The sequence below is a fragment of the Narcine bancroftii genome, chromosome 2 (genome assembly GCF_036971445.1).
Source record: "Narcine bancroftii isolate sNarBan1 chromosome 2, sNarBan1.hap1, whole genome shotgun sequence".
Lineage (NCBI taxonomy): Eukaryota > Metazoa > Chordata > Chondrichthyes > Torpediniformes > Narcinidae > Narcine > Narcine bancroftii.
Window position 1 is genome coordinate 320,649,990 of NC_091470.1, and position 27,486 is coordinate 320,677,475.

At 40.6% G+C, this 27,486-nt stretch overlaps 1 protein-coding gene across 1 annotated transcript; it reads right to left on the bottom strand.

The window, feature by feature from the left end:
- Positions 1-768: 768 nt before the first annotated feature.
- Positions 769-27,248, bottom strand: LOC138755589 (cadherin-2-like). The gene is made up of 3 exons (XM_069921844.1): positions 25,988-27,248; positions 3,381-3,535; positions 769-1,214 (listed from the first exon to the last, which is right to left on the bottom strand). The coding sequence occupies exons 1-3, from the start codon at positions 26,397-26,399 to the stop codon at positions 798-800; spliced, it is 984 nt and encodes a 327-aa protein (XP_069777945.1). The 5' UTR covers positions 26,400-27,248; the 3' UTR covers positions 769-797.
- Positions 27,249-27,486: the final 238 nt, after the last annotated feature.

The window sequence follows — 27,486 nt, forward strand, 5'->3', positions numbered from 1 at the left end:
ATGGTGCAATGAAATTAGTTGGGCCTCAGTTTGACAAGGAAGGCCACTGGGTCATTTTGGTGTGGAATGGAGCTGGAAAGAAATTATATGGTAAAGTTGACCAGGATGTAAATGGGACCAGAGGAGAAAGGATGGAATTAATGTGGGAAGAAATGTTCAGTGGGGCAAGAGCAGCAGTAAATAATAACTCCACCTGGACAAGTAGTGGTTGTGGATCTTGAGTAGGAGTTGGAAGAGGGCTGTATGAGGCTGAGCGACCAAAAGGCTGAAGACTATGGTGGAAATATCTGACAAGGAAACCAGGTTCATAACTTTGTGGGGGAAATGCCCTCATGTTCGATGAGAAGGTGTCCGAAAATGAATGTTTGGTCCATTTGCCAAACTACAATTGCATCCCCCTCATTGGTGGGTATGATAATATCTGAGTTGATCATTAGTCAATGGTAGCATATGTTTAGGAGGGGATGGGTGAGGGTGAGTAAGGGAAGTGTAAGTGTTAACTTGGTCACTGCCGTTAACAACAAATAGGTCCAGCGAGGTAAGGTGTTGAAAGGGGATTATTCTGATCAAGGGTCCTCCACCTGAAACATTAATCTTGCTTTACTTTCCACAGATGCTGAGTGTTCAGATAATTTTGTGTTTTTAATCCCAAGATTTACAACATCAACAGTTTTTGATTCTCACTTCCTTTTGATTATTTAAATAAACATCTGAAAAGGAGATCACTAAATAACCTTGCCAACGATTTCTCATTTAGGATTTTCAAAATAACTCAGGAATTGTACACATTTTTATTATTACAGACCATTGTGCTGCTTTTTGGCACAAAATTCTTCTAGTTTTTTGAATTTTGTGCTCCAGTCATGGAGATAATCATCATTCAAGTCTTCATCGATGTTTAATGTGTTCACGGTGCTGAGGCTTCCTGCCAGTGAACCATGCCCCTCAAAGCAGTAAATGTGCATTGTGTCCTCTGGAAGTGCTCTCAGGTCATTGTCTGCATCCCAAATAATCTGGGACACATAGTTTTTGAAGTCTGGGCCACCAGATTGAAGAGGATCAGAAAAGATCACATTTGGGTGAGTTCTTAAGTTGACTTGCTTCTCCTCGTGAGAATCAGTGAAGCCCTTCACCAGAGGAGCAGTAGTCATTGATGAGGACTGAGATAGACTCGCACGCAAAGGTTTCTTCAGTTCACTGATGTCGTAACCATTCTAAAAAAAAAGATGAAAAGTTGTAGCTCTCTTGTGATGTTGAAACTGGCGAAATGCAGACAATGCTTTTTGCAGAGTCATAATTCCAGTTCCCCTCAGCCACACATTGGCATTACAGGGAGTGCTTCTGCCTCACAGCTCCAGCCTCTCAGACTGAATCTAACCTCTGGGGCCACTGCTTGCCCTCTCCCTATGTTTCCCTGCAGTGATCCAGTTTCTTCTCACAACATATTCGTTGTTAAATTCATTGGCTCAGATACATTACCTTGTAGGTGGGTGGAGGGAAAATCAGGGTGGAGTTGGTTGGGCTGTTACAGGGAAATATATGGGGGAATAGGACCAATGAGATTGCTCTAGGAACTGGTTTGGATGTAATAGATGGAATACTTTATTTTTGATTTATCGTTAAAATAAACGTGGAGGCTGCTGGATCAGACCCTGTGCAGCTTACATGGAGAAATGGCATTTGATCCCCCACAGCTATTTAGCCCTCCTATGCCACACCCCTCTCCTCTCCTCTGATTGAAGTGCAGTGGGCCAGTCAACTAACAGGCTTCCAGGATATCTGGTGATAATTAAGGGAGGATGAAAATATCTAAGGCTTTTTGGAGAGGACCCTTTATTAGGCTTCTGAGTCCCTAACACCACTCATGACAAAAGGCATCCAACGTTGCGGTTTAATTGAGGCAAGTTCAACCAAGGATGTAAAGCAAAAGACACCCTTAACAGAAAGTACATAAACGCAGGTAAAGCTAACTCATCATCCTGTTATCTGGCTGTATAGATTAACGAGCTGTACATTAGCCAACTTTTGAACTTCAAAGCAAGATTAAAAGGAGAACAGGTACTGGATTTTCACAAGGTCATTTTTATAGATTAAATTAATATCTATAATGAAGTAAAATCTATTGGAATGGGCAATGTAACGTGATCCAACATCTGCATCAGGAAGAGCAAAGCTAAAATAATAGACAACAAAGATTCCCTTTTTCAATCCAATACCTGAGCTTCAGAAGGCCAAGCCGATTCTACCCAGATCGCTACCCAGCACCTCTGGGTTCTTTCCAACAGTTATCAGGTTCTTGAACCTCCCTTGTTACAATGAAGGACTGCTCCAAATCCACAAAAGAACTGTCTAAAATTTTGCACTAGGATAACTGAATAGTTATTATCTGTCTTTTTGTGCATTTATTTTCTTTTTAATTCAATTAAGTATTTAGTGTGTTGTTTTATAATTTTATTTTAAATAAAGTACACGTTCAGCAGCAGCAAATAAGAATTTTGGTGTCCATGTACGTTGTAGAAAGTATAACAATAAACTCTTTACTGTCATCATGAAATGTCTGCATGTCCCTCATTATCCACTATTTTGGTCTTAGTGAAGGAGCCAATCAAATCAATGAATGGGTAGCTAATGGTGTGATTTATTGACTATCCTCTTATTATCCTTGATAAAGTGGTAGTGAATCTTCTGCTGCAATTATTTGGTGAAAATCCATCCACAGTATGGTTGTGTAGGTATTTCTATGATCATTCTTGACTCTGTTGCAATGAAGGAACAATGATACACCTCAAATTATGATCTGAATCCAAATTTATTGTCATGAACATGTCATGAAATTCGTTGTGTGGCAGCATCCCAGTGCGATTTTTTTCTATAAACGACATTGCAAAATAAATTAAAAATAATGGAAGAAAAAAAGAAAAGACAAAGTGAGAAAGTGGCTGAGGTTCATTGTTCATTCAGAAATCCGATGGCAGAGGGGAAGAAGCTGTTCTTGTGCAGCTGAGTGCTTGGTGATAATGTCTGATTTGGAAAAATCCTTGGAAGTAATATCCCCAAGCATCTGCTGCCCTTATTTTAGATGGTGGCTGTTGTGAGTTCCTGATGTATTTACACTTTGCACTGAGGCCTAGTTTTTAATCAGGAACTGGATTGAAATAGGGCGTTTCAGATTTTGAAGTGTTTTGCAATCAACTCATTGAAAAATGCTATATTCTATCAGGCTTCAATAGAATGCAAACCTGGGTAAAAGCACCCAACCCTCCCAAAAATGCATCAGCCATTTTCACAGAAAAGTATTCTGTACAGTAGAGCAAAAGATATGAAATGTCATTTGAAAGTCACTTGTGTAGACTCTTCCAAAACTTGCAGCAGATACCAACCTGGTCTTGTTCTCCACCTCCTTCTTCATCATAATTTAGGATGTTTTCCCGTACATCCTCCCAGCTCTCATGCTCAACAGGAATGTGATAAACTCCTCCTTTCTGGAACTTTGCTTTTCCACACATACCCCAAATGCTGAAGCCAATCACCAGAACTGAAATATCAAAAGATGCAATAGTGTTTCAATCGCCAGTTATCTAGAATCTCAGAAAATTAGCTCTATTTCATTATTCAAAGAATACTGCAGTCTAGTTATTCCTAACACTATTATTTACCTTCGCAAACAACTCCTTTAAAGTAATCTAATTGAGCTGTGCCAGTGCAAATTTATTTGTCAACAGATAAACCAAAGATCTATGTGCAGCATAACAAAGTAAGGAGAAATCTAGAGCAGCTATTCTCTCTGGGGCCATGGCGGGGGCGGGGGGAATCCACGGACTGAAATCATAAAGTTTTTTTTAATGTTTTTATGTAGCCAGTAGGAGAGAAGTATGGAAGAAACCAACTAAACTTGACTGCTTCACAGAGAAGGGGGCCATAAACTTTGAGCAGAGTCCTAAGGCAGCCATAGCCAATAAAAAGATTGAGAACAGCTGATGTAGAGCAGGATCCTCTTCAGATCTTATTTAGATGGTTCAGTTTGTGCTTACTGACTTAAAACATGTTGTATTTCAAAATAGGATGAAAAAAAACAGGATATCTTTTATTCCTTGTGGAATTTCCTTAGGAAATCAATGTTTGCAAGTAAACCTGTGGGGTATCCATTCTCAGCTCACTCACAGTATTCACATCCATTCATACTTGCTCTGAAGTTTCAAGGCCCCCCTGCAATATAGCAGGGTTCTACAGACCATTTCCATTTCTGGCTGTTTACTGGAAAATGAAGGCCGCATGTTTTTGTCCCTGAAAATGTGTTACCCTGTACTCCTTTCAGTGGCTATGCTCGGGCTAGATGGAGGTACAATTGTGTCTATGCTGTTTCTGGAGATGGAGGTCTGCGGGGAAGGAACCTCAGAGCACTTCATTCCAGGAGGTGGTTAGGGGAAGGGGTTTCAGAGGTATAATTGTTGTTTTGGATCAGGATCTGCATTTGGAGGGACAGATCAACACTGGCAACTTATAAAGTAAAGGGCAGAAGGGATGGAATGGAGCTGGTAGTTTTAAAGAATTGGGCTTGGATGAATATTTGAAGTATTGGGGACCAGAAGCTGGAAATGATGGTAGAATTGGGAGCTGTCAGATTGAGCAGGTAGGGATTTAGGGTTTAGGTAATTATGGGCTGAAGAAGACCGCAGAGCCCACCTCACTGACAAAAGGCAAAGGAGGAAAAACCCAACACCCAACCCCAACCAACCAATTTTCCCCTGCAGCCGCTGCAACCGTGTCTGCCTGTCCCGCATCGGACTTGTCAGCCACAAACGAGCCTGCAGCTGACGTGGACTTTTACCCCTTCCGTAAATCTTCGTCCGCGAAGCCAAGCCAAAGAATCATGGGAGGGGGAGGTTGGTCATAAGATTGGAGGTGGTGGACAATTTGGTGAAGTGCATGGGGAGGTGGTGGATCAAGGGTGAATTTAAATAATTTGCTTTCCTAACAGGCTTTTCAGTCTGGCTCTGTTCTGGAAAGACAATGTTATCACAGGACTACCTATTGATGGCACTCTTGGAACAACACAGTTTTTGTTCCCCAGGATTGCTTCAAAAGAAACATCACAGGAAGAATGGCACCATCTTGGGCAGCCCTGTTATCGTAAATGCATGAGAAGAAGTACCTGCTTGAGATTCTGAGGTTAAGGCAAACAACCTGGAAATAGTTGTAGTGGCCTTGAATGCCTTGCTGGGGTGATGGTGGATGGAGGTTGAAACATTAGGGGCATTTAAGAGACTCTTATACAGGCACAGGATGTAATAAAAATAGAGGGTTACGAGGTAGGAAGGGTTGAGTACTTTTTTTGGTAGGGATGTATAGGTTGGCACAACATCAAGGGCTGAAGGGCCTGTTCTATGCTGTAGTGTTATCTATTCCATATGTTCTATTAATTATTGATTTTCCCTCCAGGAATAATTAATTTTCAATTTCATAACACTTGAAGAATCAGCAACAAGTTTTCTTCACCGCTGGGCAGCAGAATGTCACAGCAGGTAGCGCCACTGCCTCACTTCTCAAGCAATCTGTTTTTAAAATTTTTTATTTATTATTAGCATCAATACAAACATTTACTCAATGAAAATAATAACCTGTAGCAAACATAATACAAAATGATACAATCAATTTTTCTATTTTCTCCCCAACCTCCTTCCCCTTTACCCCCCAAGAAAGAAAAGAAAAACACCTAAATCTATACTTTAATCATTATTATCATAATTAATATATACTAACTATATATTATTAAGCTGAGAGGGGCAGGTAAGGTGGAGGATGTGGATGGACTTTTATTCACGAAATCCATATGATTCCCAAATCTTATAAAAACTCCCAATCTGATTCCTTAAACTATAAGTAATTTTTTTTCCTAATAGAATACAATTTTGCATTTCAGTGTCCCATCTAACTCTTGTTACAAAATTCTCCATTTTCCACGTTATTGCTACACATTTCTTTGCTGTTGCTATTGCTATACTCAGAAATTTTTCTTGATATTTATCCAACTTCAATTTTATATCCACTTCATATATTATTTCTAAGTAGAAATACTGTCAGATTTTTTTTGTGTTTTAATATTCATAATTTGTCCTAATAATATACTCAAATCCTTCCAGAACCTTTCCACTTTTACACAGGACCAAACAGAATGTAAAAAAAAGTTCCTATTTCCTTATTACATCGGACACAGTTATCAGAATAATTGAAATCAAGTCCATTTAATTTATATGGAGTGTAATATAATTGATGTAAAAAAATTCTATTGAACCATTTGATACCTAACATTAATCATATTTGTCACACTCGGCACAATCTAGACCATATTTTCTCTTGAATTTGTATATTTAAATCTTTTTTCCATCATTGTTCTTGATATATATATATATATATATATATATATGTGTGTGTTTGTGTGTGTGTACTTGTGTACCACCTACGGCTCCTTATTGTTTGCGCTAGCTATAGAACCACTAGCAGAATTGATAAGAATAGATAATAATATAAAAGGAATAAAAATAAAAGACAGGGAATATAAAATCAGTCTATTTGCGGATGATGTTATAGTGTACTTAACAGAACCAGAACTATCAATAAAAGAATTATATAAGAAATTGAAGGAATATGGAGAAGTGTCGGGATACAAGATAAACGTAAATAAAAGTGAAGCAATGCCTATGAATAATATGGATTTCTCAAAATTTAAGAAGGAATCTCCATTCAGATGGCAAATGCAGGCAATAAGATACCTAGGTGTACAAATAAACAAAAATCTAGGCCAATTATATAAACTCAATTATAATCCACTAATGAAAAAATTACAGGACGATTTAGAGCATTGGAAAGAGCTACCACTAACACTGATAGGAAGGATAAACTGTATTAAAATGAACATTTTTCCAAGGATATTATACTTATTTCAGGCACTGCCAATACAACTGACAGAAAAATTCTTCAAAGAGTTAAAGAAAATAATAAGGAAATTTTTATGGAGAGGGGGGAAACCGAGGATAGCACTAGATAAATTGACAGAATGGTATAAACAAGGAGGCTTACAATTGCCAAACTTCAAAAATTATTATAGAGCCGCACAATTAAGGTACCTATCAGATTTTTATCAAACAAGGGAAAAACCAGACTGGACGAGATTAGAATTAGATAAAATAGGGGAAAAGATACCTGAACACATTATATAAATGGGACGAAAAATTGGTACAACATAGAACTTCTCCAGTATTACATCATCTCCTCAATATTTGGAAGAAGATCCATGTAGAAAGAAATAAAACAAATTATCAATTACCAAAACTAATATTGACGCAAAATAAGCTACTCCCTTTTACAATAGACAACCTTTCGTTTAGAGAATGGGAAAAAAAAGGGATTAAAAGAATAGAAAATTGTTTTTCAGGAAGTAGATTCTTATCCTTTGAACAAATGAGAGATAAGTACAATATAACTGGAGATACAGCGCTGGCATATTACCATCTGAGATCCTACTTGAAGGATAAATTAGGAAGCAATCTGAGTTTACCAGAGGGAAGTAACCTTGAATATGTGATTACAGATACAATGTTAATCAAAAGATTTATAACAAATATGTATATTAAACTGCAAGAAAAGGAGAATGAGGAAACAAATGGTAAAACTAAACAAAAATTGGAACAAGATTTAAATATAAAGATAAAAAAGGAAACATGGGAGAAATTATGTTCTGGAATGATGAGAAATACAATAAATACGAGGCTACGTATGATACAATATAATTGGTTACACAGACTATACATTACACCGCAAAAGTTAAATAAATGGGATCCAACAGTATCTGATAGATGTTTTTGATGTAAAAAAGAAATGGGAACAATAATTCATGCAATCTGGACATGTGAGAGAGTAGAAAAATTTTGGGATGATCTCAATCAGATATTAAATAAAATAACAGAAAACAATATACCAAAGAATCCAGAGATCTTTCTCCTAAGTAACATAAAAAACAAAGAATTTGGAATTGATTTGGAGGATGCACAAAAAAGATTTGTTAAGATAGCCCTAGCCGTCGCAAAAAAATGTATTATGTCAACCTGGAAATTGGAAGATAATTTGAAAATACAACAATGGTATATAGAAATGAATAAATGTATTCCATTAGAAAAAATAACATATAGTTTAAGAAATAATATTGAAATATTCGAACAAGTATGGGAGCCTTACATTAAATACAATAGCGAAAACCTACCGGGGACAAACATTACCCAAGTTGATGGAAGGAGAAGGAAAGAAAAGAATGGACTCTGTAGAATTTCTGGTGTATTTTTGTTGAATGACAACATTGTCTGACTGAATTAATGCAACCTAGATTGTATACCTAAAATGGATGGGGGGGGGGGGGTGTGGCTTGGGAGGAGGGAGGGGGGGGGAGAAAAAGTCACTGTAAATGTGTGAAAAAGAAAAAGTGTATATCATGGCTATTGTGATTTATGGTGTGAAAAATAAAAAATTAAATTAAAAAAAAGGTGGAAAATGTGCCATTTGAATCCATGCAAAGGAATGAATTTCAGATTTTACAACAATTGCTGGAGGGTGCACGGGGTTCACGAGGTGGCATGACTTAGCTCTTCGGCAGAGAACTAAGATTTCACAAAAGCTGTCCAATGATCTAGATGATAAGACATTAAAGTTTCACCAGTTGTATTCAGACATTGGCAGAAGAAAGGCTAAAACTTATCAGGCACTGGGAACTTGGATGAAACACTCTTTACTCTTGACATGCCAGAGAATTGAACTGTGAACCAAAAAGGAGAAAAAACAGTATTGGTGATAAACAGTATTCATGAGAAAAGTAGATTTACTTTGATTCTTTCTTGTATGGCTGATGGCTCTAAATTAAAATCAATGGTTGTTTTTAAAGAGAAAAACTCTGCCAAAGGAGAAATTGCCAAAAGGAATTGTTGCCATGTATATCCACAAGGCTAGATAGATGAAGGCAGATGTAGAAATTGAATAAAGGAAATTTGGAATTTAAGACCTGGTGGCCTATGCAAGGAAAATGGTTTGCTTGTCTGGGATCAGTTGAGGACCTCCATTTACAAAACACTCACATAGCTGTAATTCGCGGATCACTCACATAGCTGTAATTCGCGGATCACTCACATAGCTGTAATTCGCGGATCACTCACATAGCTGTAATTCGCGGATGACTTTCAAGTGTTTTGCAACCAATGGATGTTAGTACAGTATTAATAAGCCATTTAAGAACACACTGAGAATGAAGGGGGGAAAAAAAACACAAAAGGAGACAGTATGCGGCTCCATCATTGTCTCGGATCTGTGAATGGATCATTGATTCATGGAAGGAAACAAAAACTGACATTATCGTCAAATCAATCGAGATGTATAAAATTTTGAATTGTAGAGAAGATGATTAATCCATGACCTCGAACAGCACGGGTGATGAATTTGATGAGGATCCATATGATACCATTCACCCCCAATGATAATGAAGCTTAAGATCTTGAATGAAATATTGTGTTTGAAAGCCTTTTTACAGTAAATGTTTACTTCACTTTTTTTGTATGCAAGGCAGAAATATAAACTTACTACCAGTAATTACTTTGTTTCTCTTCTTAATTATTTTGATAGTTGGTGGCTTAAGATGCATTGAATGTGCTAAAAACAAAAATGCAGTAAATTATACCGTATTCCCGAAGATGAAATTGTGGTTAAAAGTTTTGTGATGAGAGCAGATACAGTATGGTGGCGACCACGCACAGTATTACAGTAGTTTCAATGTGCAGACTCCATCTTATTACTTTAATTCATTGCATCTTAGTTCTTCATTCATTGAATGATCATTTGGACTTCTGCAAGTGACAGGGTACTTTTTAGATTCTTGTGGGAATTTAAGCCACTCAAAAGTAGTGTTCATCTAATAGATGACCCCTAAATTTAAAAAAAAAAAATCGGTCCACAAAATTCAACTTTTACATGAGTATATACATCCTGGGAAGTTATGGGAAGCAAGAGAAATTTGCTGGGATGCTGGCAGAGATTCTGTATTTTCTCTTAGCCACACATGAGGTACCAAAAAACTGCTGAAGGATGGCTAACGTTCTGCCCTTACTCCCAGGACTGCAAGGATAAGCCTAGGAACTACAAATTGGTAGGCCTAACATCAGCAGAGCGCAAGTTACTGGAGAGAATCTGAGAGACAGGATCTACCTGCATTTGGAAGGATAAGGGCTGATTAGCGGTAGCCAGCATGGCTTTGTCCATGGGAAATTGTGCCTTTTCAATTTGATTGAGGTTTGGAACAGACTAGAGAGGATTGATAGAGGAAGATAGTAGACCTTCTCTATGTGAACGTTAAAATTTTTGGCTTGATAGGCTGGTCTGGAAGGTTAGAATACATGGGATTCAGGGAATGCTCATGAAATGGACATAAAACTAGCCTGGTGATAAAAGTCGGAAGGTGGAAGTGTAAGTTAAACAATTCTGCAGACGTTGTGATTGTAATTTGCACAAAAATGCTGCAGAAACTCAGCAAGTCATGCAGCATGATTTTTAATGTAGCAAAGATCCATAACCATTATTTTGGCCCCCAGCCCTTCATCAAGGTATGACCAAAATGCAGGTAGGCAACTGAATAAAATGATGGGAGGAGACACAGTGGGGAGGAGCACAGGCCCACAGGCAAAAGGTTATAGGTGAATATGGGTGGGAAGGCGCAAGAGAAAAAAGCTGAGAAGTTAATGGCTTCCAATTGGAGAGGGCCCAGACAGAATGTTAGATCCTGTTTGGCAGCGCACGAGGCCATGGACAGACACGTCGGCATGTGAATGGGGTGCAGAATTGAAATGGTTGTCCACTGGAAGATCCTTGCCATTGCGGTGGAGAGCGAAGTTGCTCAACGAAACCATCTCCCAGTCCCTGCCATGTAGAGATGGCCACAACTGGAACTCCAGTTGCAGTAGATGAATCCTGCAGATTCACAAGCAAAGAGTTGCTTTATTTGCAAGAACTGTTATGGGACCCCAAGTGGTGGCGAGGGAGGAGGTGTGTGTTCAAATGTTGCGCTTACTGCATTCACAGGTATCTAGGAGGTGATTAGTGAGAAAGGAAAATTAGACTAGGGAGTCCCATATGGAATAGTCACTGTGGAAGATGGAGAGGGGAAGATGCGTCCGGTGGCGCAATCATGTTTTAGGTGATGGAAATTGCAGAAGATATGTTGGATGCATAGGCTGTCGGGGAGGTAGGTGGGGACAAGGGAAATCTAGGGGCAGAAGGAGCCAGGGCAGATGTGATGGAAATAGAGGAGATATGGGTTAGGGTTGAATTGATGGTGGTAGACAGGAAGCCACATTTTTTGAAGGAGGAGGATATTTCATATGATCTTGAATGGAAGACCTATCCTGGGAGTAGATGCGATGGAGTCCGAGGAATTGAAAAGAAGGAATAGAATTCTTACAGGGGACAGGTGTGGAAGACATGTAGTTGAGATAATTGTGGGAGTTGGTGGGTTTGTAGAAAATAACTGTGGAAGATTTTCTCTTAAAATGGAGATAGAGAAATTGAGAAAGGGGAGAATGTTGCCAGAGATGGACCAAGAGAATTTCAGGTCAGTGTGAATGTTAGTAACAAAGTGGCTAAAATTGATGAGCTCATCATGAATTAAGGCAGTCACAATGCTGTTGTCAATGTAGTGGAGGAAGAGTTGAGGAGCTTTGCCTGTGTAGGCATAGAATGGATTGCTCCACATAGCCAACAAAAAGACAGGCATAGCTGGGACCCGTACCTGTAACAATGACTACCCCTTTGATTTGGAGAAAGTGGGAAGAGTCACAGGAAAAGTTATTAAAGGGTGAGAAGTAGTTCTGCCAGGCAGAATAGGGTGGTGGAGGAGGGTGACTGGCTGGGCCTTTTGTTGAGAGAAATGAGGGGCTTTGAGACCTTTGGTATTGGGGATGAAGGTGGAAAGAGATTGGATGTCCATAATGAGTTCAGGGAATTAGAAGCTATTGAAGTGTTAGAGTGCCTGTGACGGAGGTATCACTGATGTTGGTTGGGAGGGACAGTTTTGTGGATCTTGGATAGGAGGTAGAACCAGGCAGAGATGGTATGCGAGACAGTGGCTGATTGTTCTCTGATGGAGTCCTATTGAAAGGATAAGTAAGAGGAAGTGTACGAGAGCTGGTGTATGGCTTCAGCAAGATTGCGGTCAGTGCGCCAGACTGTAACAGCACCACCCTTGTCTGTGATGAGGTTGGGATTAGTGCGTAGAGAGTGGAAGGCAGAGCGCTCCAAGGGGGGGGAGACATTAGAATTAGGGAGGAGAGTAGTCAAGTTGAGACAGGTGCTAAGAGCAGGTAGAAGGCCTAGATGAGATATCCAAGAGGAGGAAGAAGCCTTAACATGAGAGAAATGGTGGTATGGGGGGGTGGGGGAGTTGGAGAATCATGGTAGATGTGGGCACAGAGACAGAGATGAAAGAAGTGTTTGGCATTATGGAGCACGAGTTAAGTGTGGAAGAGTCAATAACTTATGTCCTCAAAAGACTTCATGAGCAGAAATACATTTGCCACTTCAAGATGCAAATGATGACATTGGTGGTTTGCTTTGGATCTTGGACAGTTCCTTTACAGCTCCACATTTTGCTCTTGCCATCTCCCTGGCACAGTTAACCTTGGACGCAACTATCCACAAAACCTTTTTTCCAGAATTCTGCAAGCTCTTTCAAATACTTTTTGTCAAACTGTAATCTGGCCATCTTTTCAGTGGCTAACGAGTGGTTATCATCTTGCAGTGTAGCCTCTATATTTCTGTTCATGAAGTCTTCTGAGGACAGTAGTCATTGACAAATCCTCACCTACCCCTTGAAAAGTGTTTCTGATCTATCTATCAGACGTTTAGGATCTTTCTTCATTTTGATGAGAATTCTTCTCTCATCAGCAGCCAAGGTCTTCCTTGGAAAACCAGTCCCTTTGTGATTACTCATCTCACCTATACGCTCTTTTTAATGATGTTCCAAATAGTTAATTTTAGTAATCCTAAGGATTGGGCAATGTCTCTTACTGTTTTAATCTTGTTTTTAAAGCCAGTTTATTTGATTTTCATTGGTATAACTCTGGTCCTTGTATATAAAAATGGCAACTACAGGCTCCAGAGGTGATCAAAAGCAAGCCTAGCTCTCTTAAATCTTCACCAATAAAGCAATTAAATATTTTAGAGTACTCACAAATACCTGTGAAGCCAAATGTCTCAAACATTATGGTCCCCTAAAATGAGGGAACTATGTATAAAAAACGCTGTAATTTCTACATGGTAAAACCAAAATGTATACAAATAACCTTGAATAAAATCTGGAATGTGGACTTTAATTACATGTGAATCGTTTAATTATAAATTTAAAACTGAGGAGCACATGGGTAAATAAAGGGGAAAAAAAGTGCCTTTGTCCCAAACATTATGGAAGGCACTGTATATCTTTCTGTAACCTACAACTCTATCAACTCCTCCAACCTTTGTATCTCTGCAAACTTGCTGACCCATCCTTCCCCTTCATCTGGGTCATTTATAAAAATCACAAAGAGCATGGGTTACAGAACAGATCCCCGCAAAACGCCACTGGTCACTGACCTCCAGGCAGAATACTTTCTGTCACTACCATTCTCTGCTTTCTACAGGCTAGCCAATTCTGAATCTACCAGCCAAAGTTCCATGGATTCCCATGCCTCATGACTTTCTAAACAAGTCTCTCATGGGAGAACATCAAATGCCTTGCCACAATCCATTTACACATCTACCTCCTCAAAAAACTCAACTAGGCTTGTGAGGCATGACCTTCCCCTCACAAAGCCATGTTGACTACCCCAGAGAAGACTGTATTCCTCCAAATGCTCATAAATCCTGAAGAATCCTCTCCTATAGTTTGCACATTCACAGAATTCTCCCTATTACAGTTTTTTTTTAAGCAAGGGGACTACATTTGCCATTTTGCAATCCTCTGGCACCTTCCATGTGGCCAAGGAGGATGCAAATTACATCGGCAGTGCCCAAGCTATCTTTTTTCTCCTTTTCTACAGCACCCCGGAGTAGATCTTTGTCCAGCCCCGGGAACCTATCAAACTTAATGATTTTAGGAGGAGTCACGTGATGGAGTAGTGGCCGGACGGTGAACTCCAGCCCTCTCCAGAAAAGTCGGGAAAAACAAGAGAAAATACAAAGGCACAGAAATACAAGTTAAAGAAAAGTGAGTATAAAGGTGGAAAGAAGATGGAGACAAAAGGAGAAAAATCAAAATCAACGGAAAGAAGAGAGGAAGAGAAGACAACGGAGGAAAAAGGTGAAGGCCTTACCTGTCCGAAGGGCCCGCTGTGGAGAGAGGACCCCACTACCTCAGGTCGGTAGAAAAAGAACTACAACAATGGCTCACAGAGCCGAGTAAAAGTGCGCAACCGCGCATAAAAAAAACACACCGACGGGAGGGGGGACCACCTGGGGAGTCGATCTCCACAGCCGGCAACGACAGCTGCAGAACACCTGCAGCAAGAAGAGACCACAGAAAACAATGGAAACAAGAAAGAAGAGGAGGAAAGGGCATCAAAGAAACAACAGATGGCCAACCCAGAGGAAGAAGAAGAGGAAGAATACAGTGAAATAGATAAAGGGAAAGGCAAGGTAAAGGATATACTTGCTCTTGTTAGAGGATACATAGAGTCATTTAAAGAATGGCAAACACAGGAATTCAATGATTTAAGAAGAAGAATAAACAACACAGAAAAGAAAATAAATAAAATGGATATAACCTTAACAGAAATGGGGAAAAAAATGGACAAGATGGAAGAACGGGCAATAGCAGCAGAAATGGAGGTAGAAGACTTAAAAAAGAAATTGGAGGAATCTAATAAAAAAACTAAAGAGACACAAGAATTACTAGCCCAAAAAATAGATATAATGGAAAATTATAACAGAAGAAATAACATAAAGATAGTGGGCCTTAAGGAAGATGAAGAAGGCAAGAATATGAGGGAGTTTATAAAAGAATGGATCCCTAAGGCCCTAGGATGTCCAGAACTACAGCAAGAAATGGAAATAGAAAGGGCACATAGAGCATTGGCCCCTAAACCACAACCACAACAAAAAACAAGATCTATTGTAGTAAAATTCCTAAGATATACCACAAGAGAAAAGGTACTGGAGAAGACAATGGAAAAAGTAAGAGAGGGCAACAAACCACTGGAGTATAAAGGGCAAAAAATCTTCATTTATCCAGATATAAGCTTTGAACTCCTAAAGAAGAGAAAAGAGTTCAATACAGCAAAAGCGATTTTATGGAAGAAAGGATATAAATTTACACTGAAGCATCCTGCGGTATTGAAAATATTTATTCCAGGACAAAACAGACTGTTCTCGGATCCAGAAGAAGCACGAAAATTTGCAGAACAATTACAAAAATAGACTGAGGGATGAAGACGGGTAATAAGAGCAAAAATGATCACGATTGATATGTATGTGGGTAAAGACAAAAATAGACTGAGGGATGAAGACGGGTAATGAGGGTAAAAATGACCACGATTGATATGTATGCGGGTAAAGAGGTATAAGAGTGAATAGAGACAATGGGCATACATGAAAGTATCTGTAATTAGAGGAAAACATAGATAGTAAAGACAAGAATTAATAAGGGAAGGTAATGGAATAGAGAGAATAAGGAGGGAATTAAAAGAGTGACCTTTGTGACATATAAAAAGTGAAATCTTTTCTGGGGGGGGCTTGGTGGGGGAAAAGAGCGGTCACTGCAAAATCAGTTGACGCTTGCGAGTGGATTCGCAAATCCAAATGGAGAGGGGAGATGTGGTTGTCCGACAAGGGATAAAGGACAACTCAGGAGGGGAAGGGGAGATTGGGGATAAAGAAGATATAAATAGGAGAATAAGGAAAATGTTGGATGTTGTAGGAATGTTGTCTGGTAAAGAGTTGAAAATAAGAAAACAGAAATGGAAAAGGAGGAAAGGTAATGATGGAAAAACGGAAAGAGAAGATAAACAAAATATAAAATGGCTACGCTGAACTATATGACTCTAAATATTAATGGAATACATATCCAAATTAAAAAGAAAAAACTACTAAATTTACTGAAAAAGGAAAAAATAGATATAGCATTTGTCCAAGAAACACACTTAACTGAATTGGAGCACAAGAAATTAAAGAGAGATTGGGTAGGACATGTAACAGCAGCATCGTATAATTCAAAAGCAAGAGGAGTGGCTATATTAATTAGCAAAAATGTGCCATTTAAAATAGAAGAGGAAATAATAGATCCAGCAGGGAGATATGTTATGATAAAATGTCAGATATATTCGGAGCTTTGGAATCTACTTAATATATATTCACCTAACGAAGAAGATCAAAAGTTTATGCAAGATATCTTTTTGAAGGTAGCTAATACGCAAGGGAACATACTAATAGGAGGGGATTTCAATCTGAATTTGGATCCAAATATGGATAAAACGGGGAAAAAAATTAACAAGAAGAACAAAGTAACCAAATTTATAATTAAATCAATGCAAGAAATGAAACTTGTGGACATATGGAGGAAACAAAACCCAAAAGAAAAGGAATACTCATACTACTCGACTAGACATAAAACATACTCAAGGATAGACCTATTCCTGTTATCAGCCCACATTCAAGGGAGAGTTAGGAAAACGGAATATAAAGCTAGACTATTATCGGACCACTCACCCCTGTTATTGGCAATAGAGCTAGAGGACATCCCTCCAAGAATGTATAGATGGAGATTAAACCCCATGCTACTTAAAAGACAAGATTTTAGAGAATTTATTGAAAAACAATTAAAAATGTACTTTGAAGTAAATACGGAATCAGTGGAAGATAAGTTTATACTATGGGACGCAATGAAAGCATTCATTAGAGGACAAATAATAAGTTATGCAACCAAGATGAAGAAGGACTATAATCAGGAAACAGAGCAGTTGGAAAGGGAAATAATAAACATAGAAAAAAAATTAGCAAAAAAGGAAGATACAACCAAAAGAAGAGAATTGGCGGATAAAAAAATAAAATATGAAACATTACAAACATATAAGGTGGAGAAGAATATAATGAAGACAAAACAGAAATATTATGAACTAGGTGAAAAAACACCAAAAATATTAGCATGGCAGCTTAAGACAGAGCAAACTAAGAAAATGGTATTGGCAACAAGGAAAAAAGACAAACAAATTACATATAATCCAAAAGAAATTAAGGAAAACTTCAGAGAATTCTATGAACAATTATACCGAACTGAAAACGAAGGGAAAGAAGGGAAAATAGATGAATTTTTGACTAAAATTGAACTACCAAAACTACAAATAGAGGAACAAAATAAATTAACAGAACCATTTGGAACAGTAGAAATACAAGAGATAATAAAAAATTTACCAAATAATAAGACACCAGGAGAGGATGGACTCCCAATAGAATTCTACAAAACATTTAAAGATCTAATAATACCGCCCCTCCTGGATGTAATCAACCAGATTGATGAGACACAAAACTTACCAGATTCATGTAAAACAGCAATAATTACAGTGATACTAAAACAAGGGAAAGATCCACTCTCACCAGCGTCATATAGACCAATATCTCTGCTAAACACAGATTATAAGATAATAGCTAAACTATTAGCAAACAGATTAGCAGAACAGGTACCGAAAATGGTAAATTTAGACCAAACTGGATTTATCAAAAAAAGACACACAACAGACAATATTTGTAAATTTATTAACTTAATTCATGCAGTAGAAGGAAATAAAGCACCTGCAGTAGCAGTTGCTTTAGACGCAGAGAAGGCCTTCGACAGAGTAGAATGGAATTACTTGTTCAAAGTATTGCAAAAATTCAGTTTACCGGAGAAGTATATTAATTGGATTAAAGCATTATATGAGGGACCGTTAGCGAAAGTGACAGTAAATGGACATGTATCAAAGCAATTTAACTTAAGCAGGTCAACGCGGCAGGGATGCCCACTATCACCATTATTGTTTGCGCTAGCTATAGAACCACTAGCAGAATCGATAAGAATAGATAATAATATAAAAGGAATAAAAATAAAAGACAGGGAATATAAAATCAGTGTATTTGCGGATGATGTGATAGTGTACTTAACAGAACCAGAACTATCAATAAAAGAACTATATAAGAAATTGAAGGAATATGGAGAAGTGTCGGGATACAAGATAAACGTAAATAAAAGTGAAGCAATGCCTATGAATAACGCGGATTTCTCAAAATTTAAGGAGGAATCCCCATTCAGATGGCAAATGCAGGCAATAAGATACCTAGGTGAGCAAATAAACAAAAATCTAGGCCAATTATATAAACTCAATTACAATCCACTAATGAAAAAATTACAGGACGATTTAGAGCATTGGAAAGAGCTACCACTAACACTGATAGGAAGGATAAACTGTATTAAAATGAACATTTTTCCAAGGATACTATACTTATTTCAGGCATTGCCAATACAACTGACAGAAAAATTCTTCAGAGTTAAAGAAAATAATAAGGAGATTTTTATGGAGAGGGGGGAAACCGAGGATAGCACTAGATAAATTAACAGAATGGTATAAACAAGGAGGCTTACAATTGCCAAACTTCAAAAATTATTATAGAGCCGCACAATTAAGGTACCTATCAGATTTTTATCAAACAAGGGAAAAACCAGACTGGACGAGACTAGAATTAGATAAAATAGGGGAAAAGATACCTGAACACATATTATATAAATGGGACGAAAAATTGGTACAACATAGAACTTCTCCAGTATTACACCATCTCCTCAATATATGGAAGAAGATTCATGTAGAAAGAAATAAAATAAATTATCAAATACCAAAACTAATATTGACGCAAAATAAGCTACTCCCTTTTACAATAGACAACCTTTCCTTTAGAAAATGGGAAAAAAAAGGGATTAAAAGAATAGAAAATTGTTTTTCAGGAAGTAGATTCTTATCCTTTGAACAAATGAGAGATAAGTACAATATAACTGGAGATACAGCGCTGGCATATTACCAACTGAGATCCTACTTGAAAGATAAATTAGGAAGCAATCTGAGTTTACCAGAGGGAAGTAACCTTGAATATGTGATTACAGATACAATGTTAATCAAAAGATTTATAACAAATATGTATATCAAACTGCAAGAAAAGGAGAATGAGGAAACAAATGGTAAAACTAAACAAAAATGGGAACAAGATTTAAATATAAAGATAAAAAAGGAAACATGGGAGAAATTATGTTCTGGAACGATGAGAAATACAATAAATACGAGGCTGCGTATGATACAATATAATTGGTTACACAGACTATACATTACACCGCAAAAGTTAAATAAATGGGACCCAACAGTATCTGATAGATGTTTTCGATGTAAAAAAGAAAGGGGAACAACAATTCATGCAATCTGGACATGTGAGAGAGTAGAAAATTTTTGGGATGATCTCAGTCAGATATTAAATAAAATAACAGAAAACAATATACCAAAGAATCCAGAGATCTTTCTCCTAAGTAACATAAAAAATAAAGAATTTGGAATTGACTTGGAAGATGCACAAAAAAGATTTGTCAAGATAGCCCTAGCCGTAGCAAAAAAATGTATTATGTCAACCTGGAAATTGGAAGATAATTTGAAAATACAACAATGGTATATAGAAATGAATACATGTATTCCATTAGAAAAAATAACATATAGTTTAAGAAATAATATTGAAATATTTGAACAAGTATGGGAGCCTTACATTAAATACAATAGCGAAAACCTACCGGGAACAAACATTACCTAAGTTGATGGAAGGAGAAGAAAAGAAAAGAATGGATTCAGTAGAATTTCTGGTGTATTTTTGTTGAATGACAACATTGTCTGACTGAATTAATGCAACCTAGATTGTATACCTAAAATGGATGAGAGGTGGGGGGTGGGGGGGTGGCTTGGGAGGAGGGAGGGGGGGGAGAAAAAGTCACTGTAAATGTGTGGAAAAGAAAAAGTGTATATCATGGCTATTGTGATTTAAGGTGTGAAAAATAAAAAATTTAAAAAAAACTTAATGATTTTAAGAAGATCCCGCACTTCCTCTTTCCTAATCTCAATATGGTCCAGCACTCAAGCTTGTTGTATTATGACCTCACCTTGACCAAGGTCCTCTTCTCTGATGAAAGTGTTCATTTAGGACCTATCCAACCTCCTCCACCTCCAGGTACATTGCCATCTTTATCCTTAAGCAGTTCTACCATCAGTCTGCTGTCTTTCACGTATGCACAGAATGCTTTGGTGTTCTCCTTAATTCTACTTACTAAGGACTTTGCATGCGCCCCACCCCCCCCTTCTCGAGCTCTTCCAAGTCCTTTCTTGTTCCTTCTTGGCAACCATACAATTCTCCTGAGCCATTCCTAAATCTAATCCAGTGGTTCTCAACTTCTCTTTTTCACTCACATACTATTTTTAAGTATTCCCTATGCCATCAGTGCTATGTGATTAATAAGGGATTACTTAAGGTGGGAAGGAAATGTTGAGAATCACTGTTCTAGATCCAATTGTTACTGAAATATTTTGCTTAAGAAAAATTGTCATTGGCCCATTTCCTTTGGAGTTATGAAACTGTGCACATAACAAGTCAATTAGATACGATTAAAACAGTGGTTTTCAAACTTTTTATTTCCACCCACATACCACCTTAAGCAATCCCTTACTAATCACAGAGCACTGATGGTGTAGGGAATACTTAGAAGTAGTATGTGAGTGAAAAAGAAAGGTTGAGAACCACTGATCTAATGTATAGTTCCTTATTCTTCTTAACTAGCTGCCTTACCTGTTTGTCAACCATGGTTCCTGTTTCTTACCATCATTTTTCCTGTCTCAGTGGAAGAAACCAGAATCTTAGACAAGTGGTCCCAAACATCATCCACATTACTTCTGTGCTTTCTTCCGAACATCTGTTCCCAATTTACTCTATTTCCTGCCTCATCCCATCATAATTAGCACTTCACCAATTGAACACTTTACCATTTTGTCTGTTTTTATCCTTGTCCACAGCGATGCTGAAGCTCAGGGACTATCACCAAAATGCTCCCCCACCGAGTGGTCTGCTGCCTGACCAGGTTCATTACCCAGTACTAGATCTAGCATAGCCTCTCCTCTAGTCGGCTGGTTCACATATGGTGTCAGGAATCCTTCTTGGAAACACCTGACAAATTCTGCCCTATCTCTCCCTCTTGCAGTCAGGAAGTGCCAATCAATATCCCCCCCCCACCCCCACTTCAGCTCCTGCTCCCAATCAATATTTGGAAAGTTGGTCTCCCTTAAAAATAACCCTGTTATTTCTGCATAATTCCAAAATTTGCCTACTTATCTGTTGCTCAGTTTCCTGAGGGATCCAGTAAAGTGATTGCTCCCTTCCTTTTTCTGGCTTCCACCCATAATGACTCAGTAGACACTCCCTCTACAGCATCATCCCTTTCTACAGCCATGATGTCTGTACATCTATACCTCAGTACCTACATCAGCCAATCGTGTCCTTCTGACAGCCAAGTCTCCGTAATGACCACATCGCAATTCCATGACCCAATCCATGCTCCAAGTTCATCTCCTTTAATTCCTAATATTCCTTGCATTTCAAACCCTCCAACTGACAATATTTATGCTTTCTCCCCTGCCTGCCCTTCCTCACAAACCCATATACCTATCACATCGCCTCTTAAATGCAATTATCTGCTTCCACCACCATCCATGCACCTACCAATCTGTTTAAAAATTTGCCCTATGCCTCCCCTGAAATTTCCCCTTCGCCCTCCTTCTATCTTCAACTACCTTAAACACATCCTCCAGTAAGTGAATATTTAGACTGGGAAAGAGATTCTGAGTTTCTATCCTATCTATGCCACTCATAGTTTAATAAATTATCAGATTTTCCCTCAACCTTGCTCAAAGAAAATAATCTTCCAATCTCTTCCTGTACCTCATGCCCTGTAGTTCAGACAGCATCCTACTAAATCTCTCCTGTATCCTTTTCAAAATCTCCACAGCTACCCCGTAATGGGTGATCCAAATTACAAAATGTATTCCATGTTCAGACTAATCAAAATTTTATGTTGCTCCAACATGACTTCCTTATTCTTATATTCATACACTGACCACATGTGCCTTATCCCTTCTTTGCCATCCCACCTACTTGTCTGGCCACTTTTAAGAAGTCCCAGATACCTCTGCAGGTTAAGAGTCCTGCCTTTAACTGTATGTATTTCCCCTTGCAACACCTCACACTTGTCTGGATTAAACTCCATCTGTCATTTCTCTGCCCATTTATACTCAGTTGAATTCTTTGATAAAACTTTACACTGACCACATCTCCACCAATATTTGTGACATCTCCATACTTACTAACCCACCCATCTACTCTTTCCATCCTAAATATATGCATCATAACCACAGGGATCACAACACAGAACATCAACAGCTAGTATAAGACCATCCCATCACTACCCTCTGTCTTCTATGGGCAAGTGAATTCAAATCTAATCAATACATACATCTGTATCTTCTGGATCTGCCTACCATGAAGGACCTTGTCAAATATGTTATTAAAATCCACGTAGACAACAACCTTTACCAAGTGTCATTTTATGAGTGGCTTTGTTTAAATAATGGTGTTGAATTTAAAATATAAAATAGAAGAAAAGCAGTTGTGCTAGAATTTCATAAAATTACTAATTGTAGAATTTGCTATTGATGTACAGATTGCTGTTGTGTGATCAGAAACAGGTGTGCTTGCTGATAATTTATGCTACTCAATTAGTCCCTTTTTTCCCCACCCCACAGACTTTTTTCAATATACCACTAATTTATTCATATGGCACCAACTTAAGTTTATTTTCAGTAAACCTTCATTGAATTATTTGCAGGACACAATCCAAGAATTGCAGATGAACAGCATAATGAAATTCAAATAAACTGCGCATAATTCATGGCATTTTAATATAGCATATCAATATTTTACTGGGTTTGAGTTGCAAGGAGAGACTGGAACGAAAGTGTGAAGGAGGTTGAAGAATGACCTGACAAGAGATATACAAAATCATGGAAGGCACCATTAGAGAAAATGGTCAGTCTTTTTACCAGGGAAGTAAAGTCTAAAACTAGAGGGCATAAGTTTAAAGTGAGATGGAAAGATTTAATGGGGATCAGAGGTGAATTTTTTCCCCATCTCAGAAGGTAGTAGGTATATCAATCAAGCTGCTAGAGGATGTAGTAATGGTAGGTACAATTAAAAAGTATGGAATACATTTGGACAGGTAACTGACAGAAAAAGGTTTAGAGTGATATGGTTAAAATGCAGACACACAGGATTACCACCTTGTTCAACAAGGATGAGTTGAGCCTTGAGGCCTTTATGACTATGCAAGACCTTTACATACGTATGTTGTAAATTAATCCACTGTCGATTTCAGGCAGTCATTAGGAACATGAACTCTAACCAACAAGGCAACACTAACTGCGCATTGGACTTCATATCCTAAACTGATACACAATCTATTTGTTTCACATATATTTCACAAATAGCTAGTAAAAAATTCAGTCTCCAAACGAGGCCTGTGTCAAGGACCAAGACTTAAGCACATAAACAGTGAATGTACTTGTACTATTGTTTTGTAGAATAAAAACAACACAATTTCTTTAAAAAAAATTGTATCATAATCCTCAGGGCACTGAAAAATCCTGATCACAGACGATCAATTCTTAATTACATATTATTTGTTGAAACTCCTCTTCATCGTCAGAGGTGTTACTGGCATCAGTTTCCCTATTAAGGCCTTTAGTTAAAAAAAAGTTTGTGTGGCGGCTCACCACCACAAGGCAGGCGAACCGGCCCCGCTTGTAAGCCATGTGGCGGGGCAGCCGGCCAAAATGGTACCATCGAGGGTTTCCCTTCCTTCCAGCTCGGGGCTCAGAAACCCACGCTTGGGGACCACGTGACGCCTGGATGATGTCAGCGCCCTCCAGCGAGGTTCTCAGCCAGGTCCGGACTGGGAGTATAAGTGCAGCCCAGCAGCCTGCCACAAACTAGTCCGCTCACTGAGTTCAACCTGTCTGGTTGTGTATGTCATTGCAGGAGCAGTGTAGCCGCTGCTACAATTGGTGACCCTGACTAGTTAAAACGTCTTTGAACCCATCATGAGCAAGCCTGGGATCAGCGCTATAGCTGTGAAACTGCCTGAATTCTGGGTTCAGGAGCCGGAGACCTGGTTTATCCACGTGGAGGCCTAGTTTCACCTCCGCCAGATTTCATCCAACACGACCAAATTCTACCATGTGGTCGCTGCCCTGGACCAGGCCACCACCAGATGAGTGCTGCACCTTGTTCAGCACCCACCCACCCACCGAGGACAAGTAAGAGAGTGCTCACCGGGTCCCTCGGACTATCCATACACCAGCGTGCTGCTCGGGTGCTGCACCTCAATGCCCTGGGGGATAGGACCCTGATGGAACAGATGCTCGCGCTCATGGGTGAGCACACCAACTGCTCACTTTTCGAGCACATCTACCTCGAACATATGCCCGGGGACATCCGCCTGCTGCTGGTTCAGGAGAGCTTCACTGACCCAAGGAAGGTCGCCCAGAAGGCCCAAGAGCTATGGCTCGCATGATTCTCGGAAGGCTCAGTGGTCCAGCAGGTCACGAGGCACAGGCACAACCACGCCAAGCCTGCCCCTCGTGCTGTGGTAGAGCACCCAGCCCTTGCAGGGGCCCCCTAGAAGATAACCAATGCCACAGCATCTGCTTCAGGCCTCTGCTTCTACCACCAGCTCTGGGGAGCCAAGGCTTGGAAGTGTCATCAGCCCTGCTCGTTCCAGGGAAATGACCAGGCTGGCCGCTGTTAATTGCTACAACAGCTGGCCAAGGACACAACCTTCTCTACCTGCAGGACTCGGTCAGCAGCTGATGGTTCATCGTTGATACTGAAGCCCAGATAAGCATCATACTAGCCACAGCCATCGAATCCAGGAACCAACCTCGTGGACCTCCCCTCCATGCGATCAACGCAACGGCAATCCGGACTTACGGAGACAAGACACTTCCAGATCAGCCAACAGAATTTCGCATGGAGGTTCACTGTCTCGTCCCTCCCAACTGCCATCCTGGGTGCAGACTTCCTCCTCGCACACGGGCTTCTGGTGGACATTCGAGGTAGGCACCTGGTGGACGAGCGTACCTTCCAGGCTGTTCACCTCGACGCCTTCGGCTCAGAGTAACTGCGGATGGCCACGATCAGCATGCCCAGAGACAAGTTCCAGCAGATCCTGGACGAGTTCCCGACACTCCTCAAGCCACAGTTCTCCGCTGCCTCGCCACACCATGGGGTGTTCCACCACATCCCCACCCAGGGCCCGCCGGTTCATGCCAAAGCACGCCGGTTCCCACCTGACAAGCTCCAGGTAGCAAAGGAGGAGTTTTCGCACCTGTTGGAGCTGGGGATCATTCGGCAGTCCGACAGCCTGTGGGCCTCGCCGTTCCACCTGGTCCCGAAAGCCTCCGGCGGCTGGCGTCCCTGCGGAGACAATCGATGGCTCAACGAGACAACCGTTCCTGACCGTTACCCCATCCCTCACATCCAGGACTTTTCGGCCAACCTGCACGATGTGAGGTTCTTCTCTAAGGTTGACCTGGTGCGCGGATATCACCAGATCCTGGTGCACCCTGAGGACATACCCAAGATGGCCATCATCACCCCCTTTGGCCTGAGAGGTCATGCAGTTCCTGGGCCATAACATCACAGCCAAAGGAGCCACGCCCACCACTGCGAAGGTTGCCATCATCAGAGTTCCCACGCCTGAACAGCCTCAGGGCACACTTGGACTCCTTCAAACCCCCACCGCCACCCAGGCATGGCACCACATGGCACTCACGTTCCTGGCGAGCTGCTTTCCGCAGAATTCGTTTTCGTTCGGCGGGGCCAGACCGCGGCACCGTACGAGGGGATATACAGCATTCCGACTCGACGTCCATGTTGGACTTGGGCGGCAGGCATGAGCTGTTTACCATGGACAGGCTGAAGCCAGCGAACCTCAATCCCTCCAAGGCCGTGGTCGATGCCCAGCCCAAGAACCGAGGCCGTCCGGCAAAAAAGGACATTGCCGCCGGTTCTGGGGGGGGTGGGGGGTGGCTGTGTGACAGCTCATCATGTGGCAGGCGAACCAGCCCTGCTCGTAAGCCACGCGGCGGGCAGCCGGCCAAAATGGCGCTGTCGGGTGTTTCCCTTCTTTCCAGCTCGGGGCTTAGAAACCCACGCTTGGGGACCACGTGACACCCGGGTGACATCAGCGCCCTCCAGTGAGGTTCTCAGCCAGGTCCGAGGCTGGGAGAATAAGTGCAGCCCAGCAGCCTGCCATAAATTAGTCTGCTCACTGAGCTCAACCCATCTGGTTGCGTGTGTTATTGCAGGAGTAGAGTAGCCGCCTTCTTTTGAAAATCAGGATCTGCTGGTGGAAGTCAGCAGGTCAAGCAAAGCTTCAGTGGGAGCGAAAAAGAAATGCAGCTTGAATCACTGCGGAGCGAACGAGTTCACCGAAGTGCTTTGAAAGAGCTGCTCATTGATCCATATCAGATCGGTATGAGAAAGGAGCAGCGATGTTGACAGCAGGACATCCATTCTCATCCCAATGGAGAAAGGCGCATGGTCCGAGGCGCCGGCCGTTTATTTGGACGACAGGGGGAAATCCCCACTGAGCAGCGCCTCGTCACAACTCCCTCGGCAACGAAACACGGCGTGGGGAAAACACTCACCAAAACATCGACCACTTCACGGACAAACAAAGCCGTGGGCTGCGTTCCCCGCCGCCATGTTCCTCACCCGAGCCATTACTATCGGGGTCACGCAAACACTTCCGTGTCACCGCAGATCGAAGCCTGCGTGAGGGCGGGCGTCACGATCCTAGGGGCGTCGACGGCGCCTCAGGGCCCTCTAGCGGCGGAATGTTTTCACAGCGCCTGCAGACGCCGGTGGGAGCAAAGCCATCCAAGGAGGAATCCTTTACTTTTTGGTGGAGATGTAAGGTTCCTAACACGGGGCATGGGTTTAAATGTGTAAGCGAACAGAACGGAAACCAGCATGGATGCATTTTCTATCTAAATTCATTCACGGTCTAGAAATATGATCAATTATTTCAGCATCACCCCTGCCAAGTGGTGACATTGGCCTAAGAGGTGCTTGCAGAGACGGCTCCAGCAACTCCACGGGTTCTGATGCAGACGATAACTGTCCTTCTGCGGGGGGTGGGGGTGGGGGTGGGGGTGGGGGTGGGCTGGAATATAAGTTGGGGAGGGGGGGTTGGGCGGGACTATGAGCTGGGGGGGGTTGGGCGGGACTATGAGCTGGGGGGGGGTTGGGCGGGACTATGAGCTGGGG

What these genes read in the sequence shown, in the direction of transcription:
- LOC138755589 (XM_069921844.1), bottom strand. Translation starts at nt 26,399, where the DNA reads ATGTCACCCGGGTGTCACGTGGTCCCCAAGCGTGGGTTTCTAAGCCCC. An exon ending in GAAAGCAGCTCGCCAGGAAC is followed by an intron (nt 3,536 to 25,987) that starts GTGAGTGCCATG and finishes TTGATATTTCAG; the next exon opens with TTCTGGTGATTGGCTTCAGC. An exon ending in GAGGTGGAGAACAAGACCAG is followed by an intron (nt 1,215 to 3,380) that starts GTTGGTATCTGC and finishes CTTTTTTTTTAG; the next exon opens with AATGGTTACGACATCAGTGA.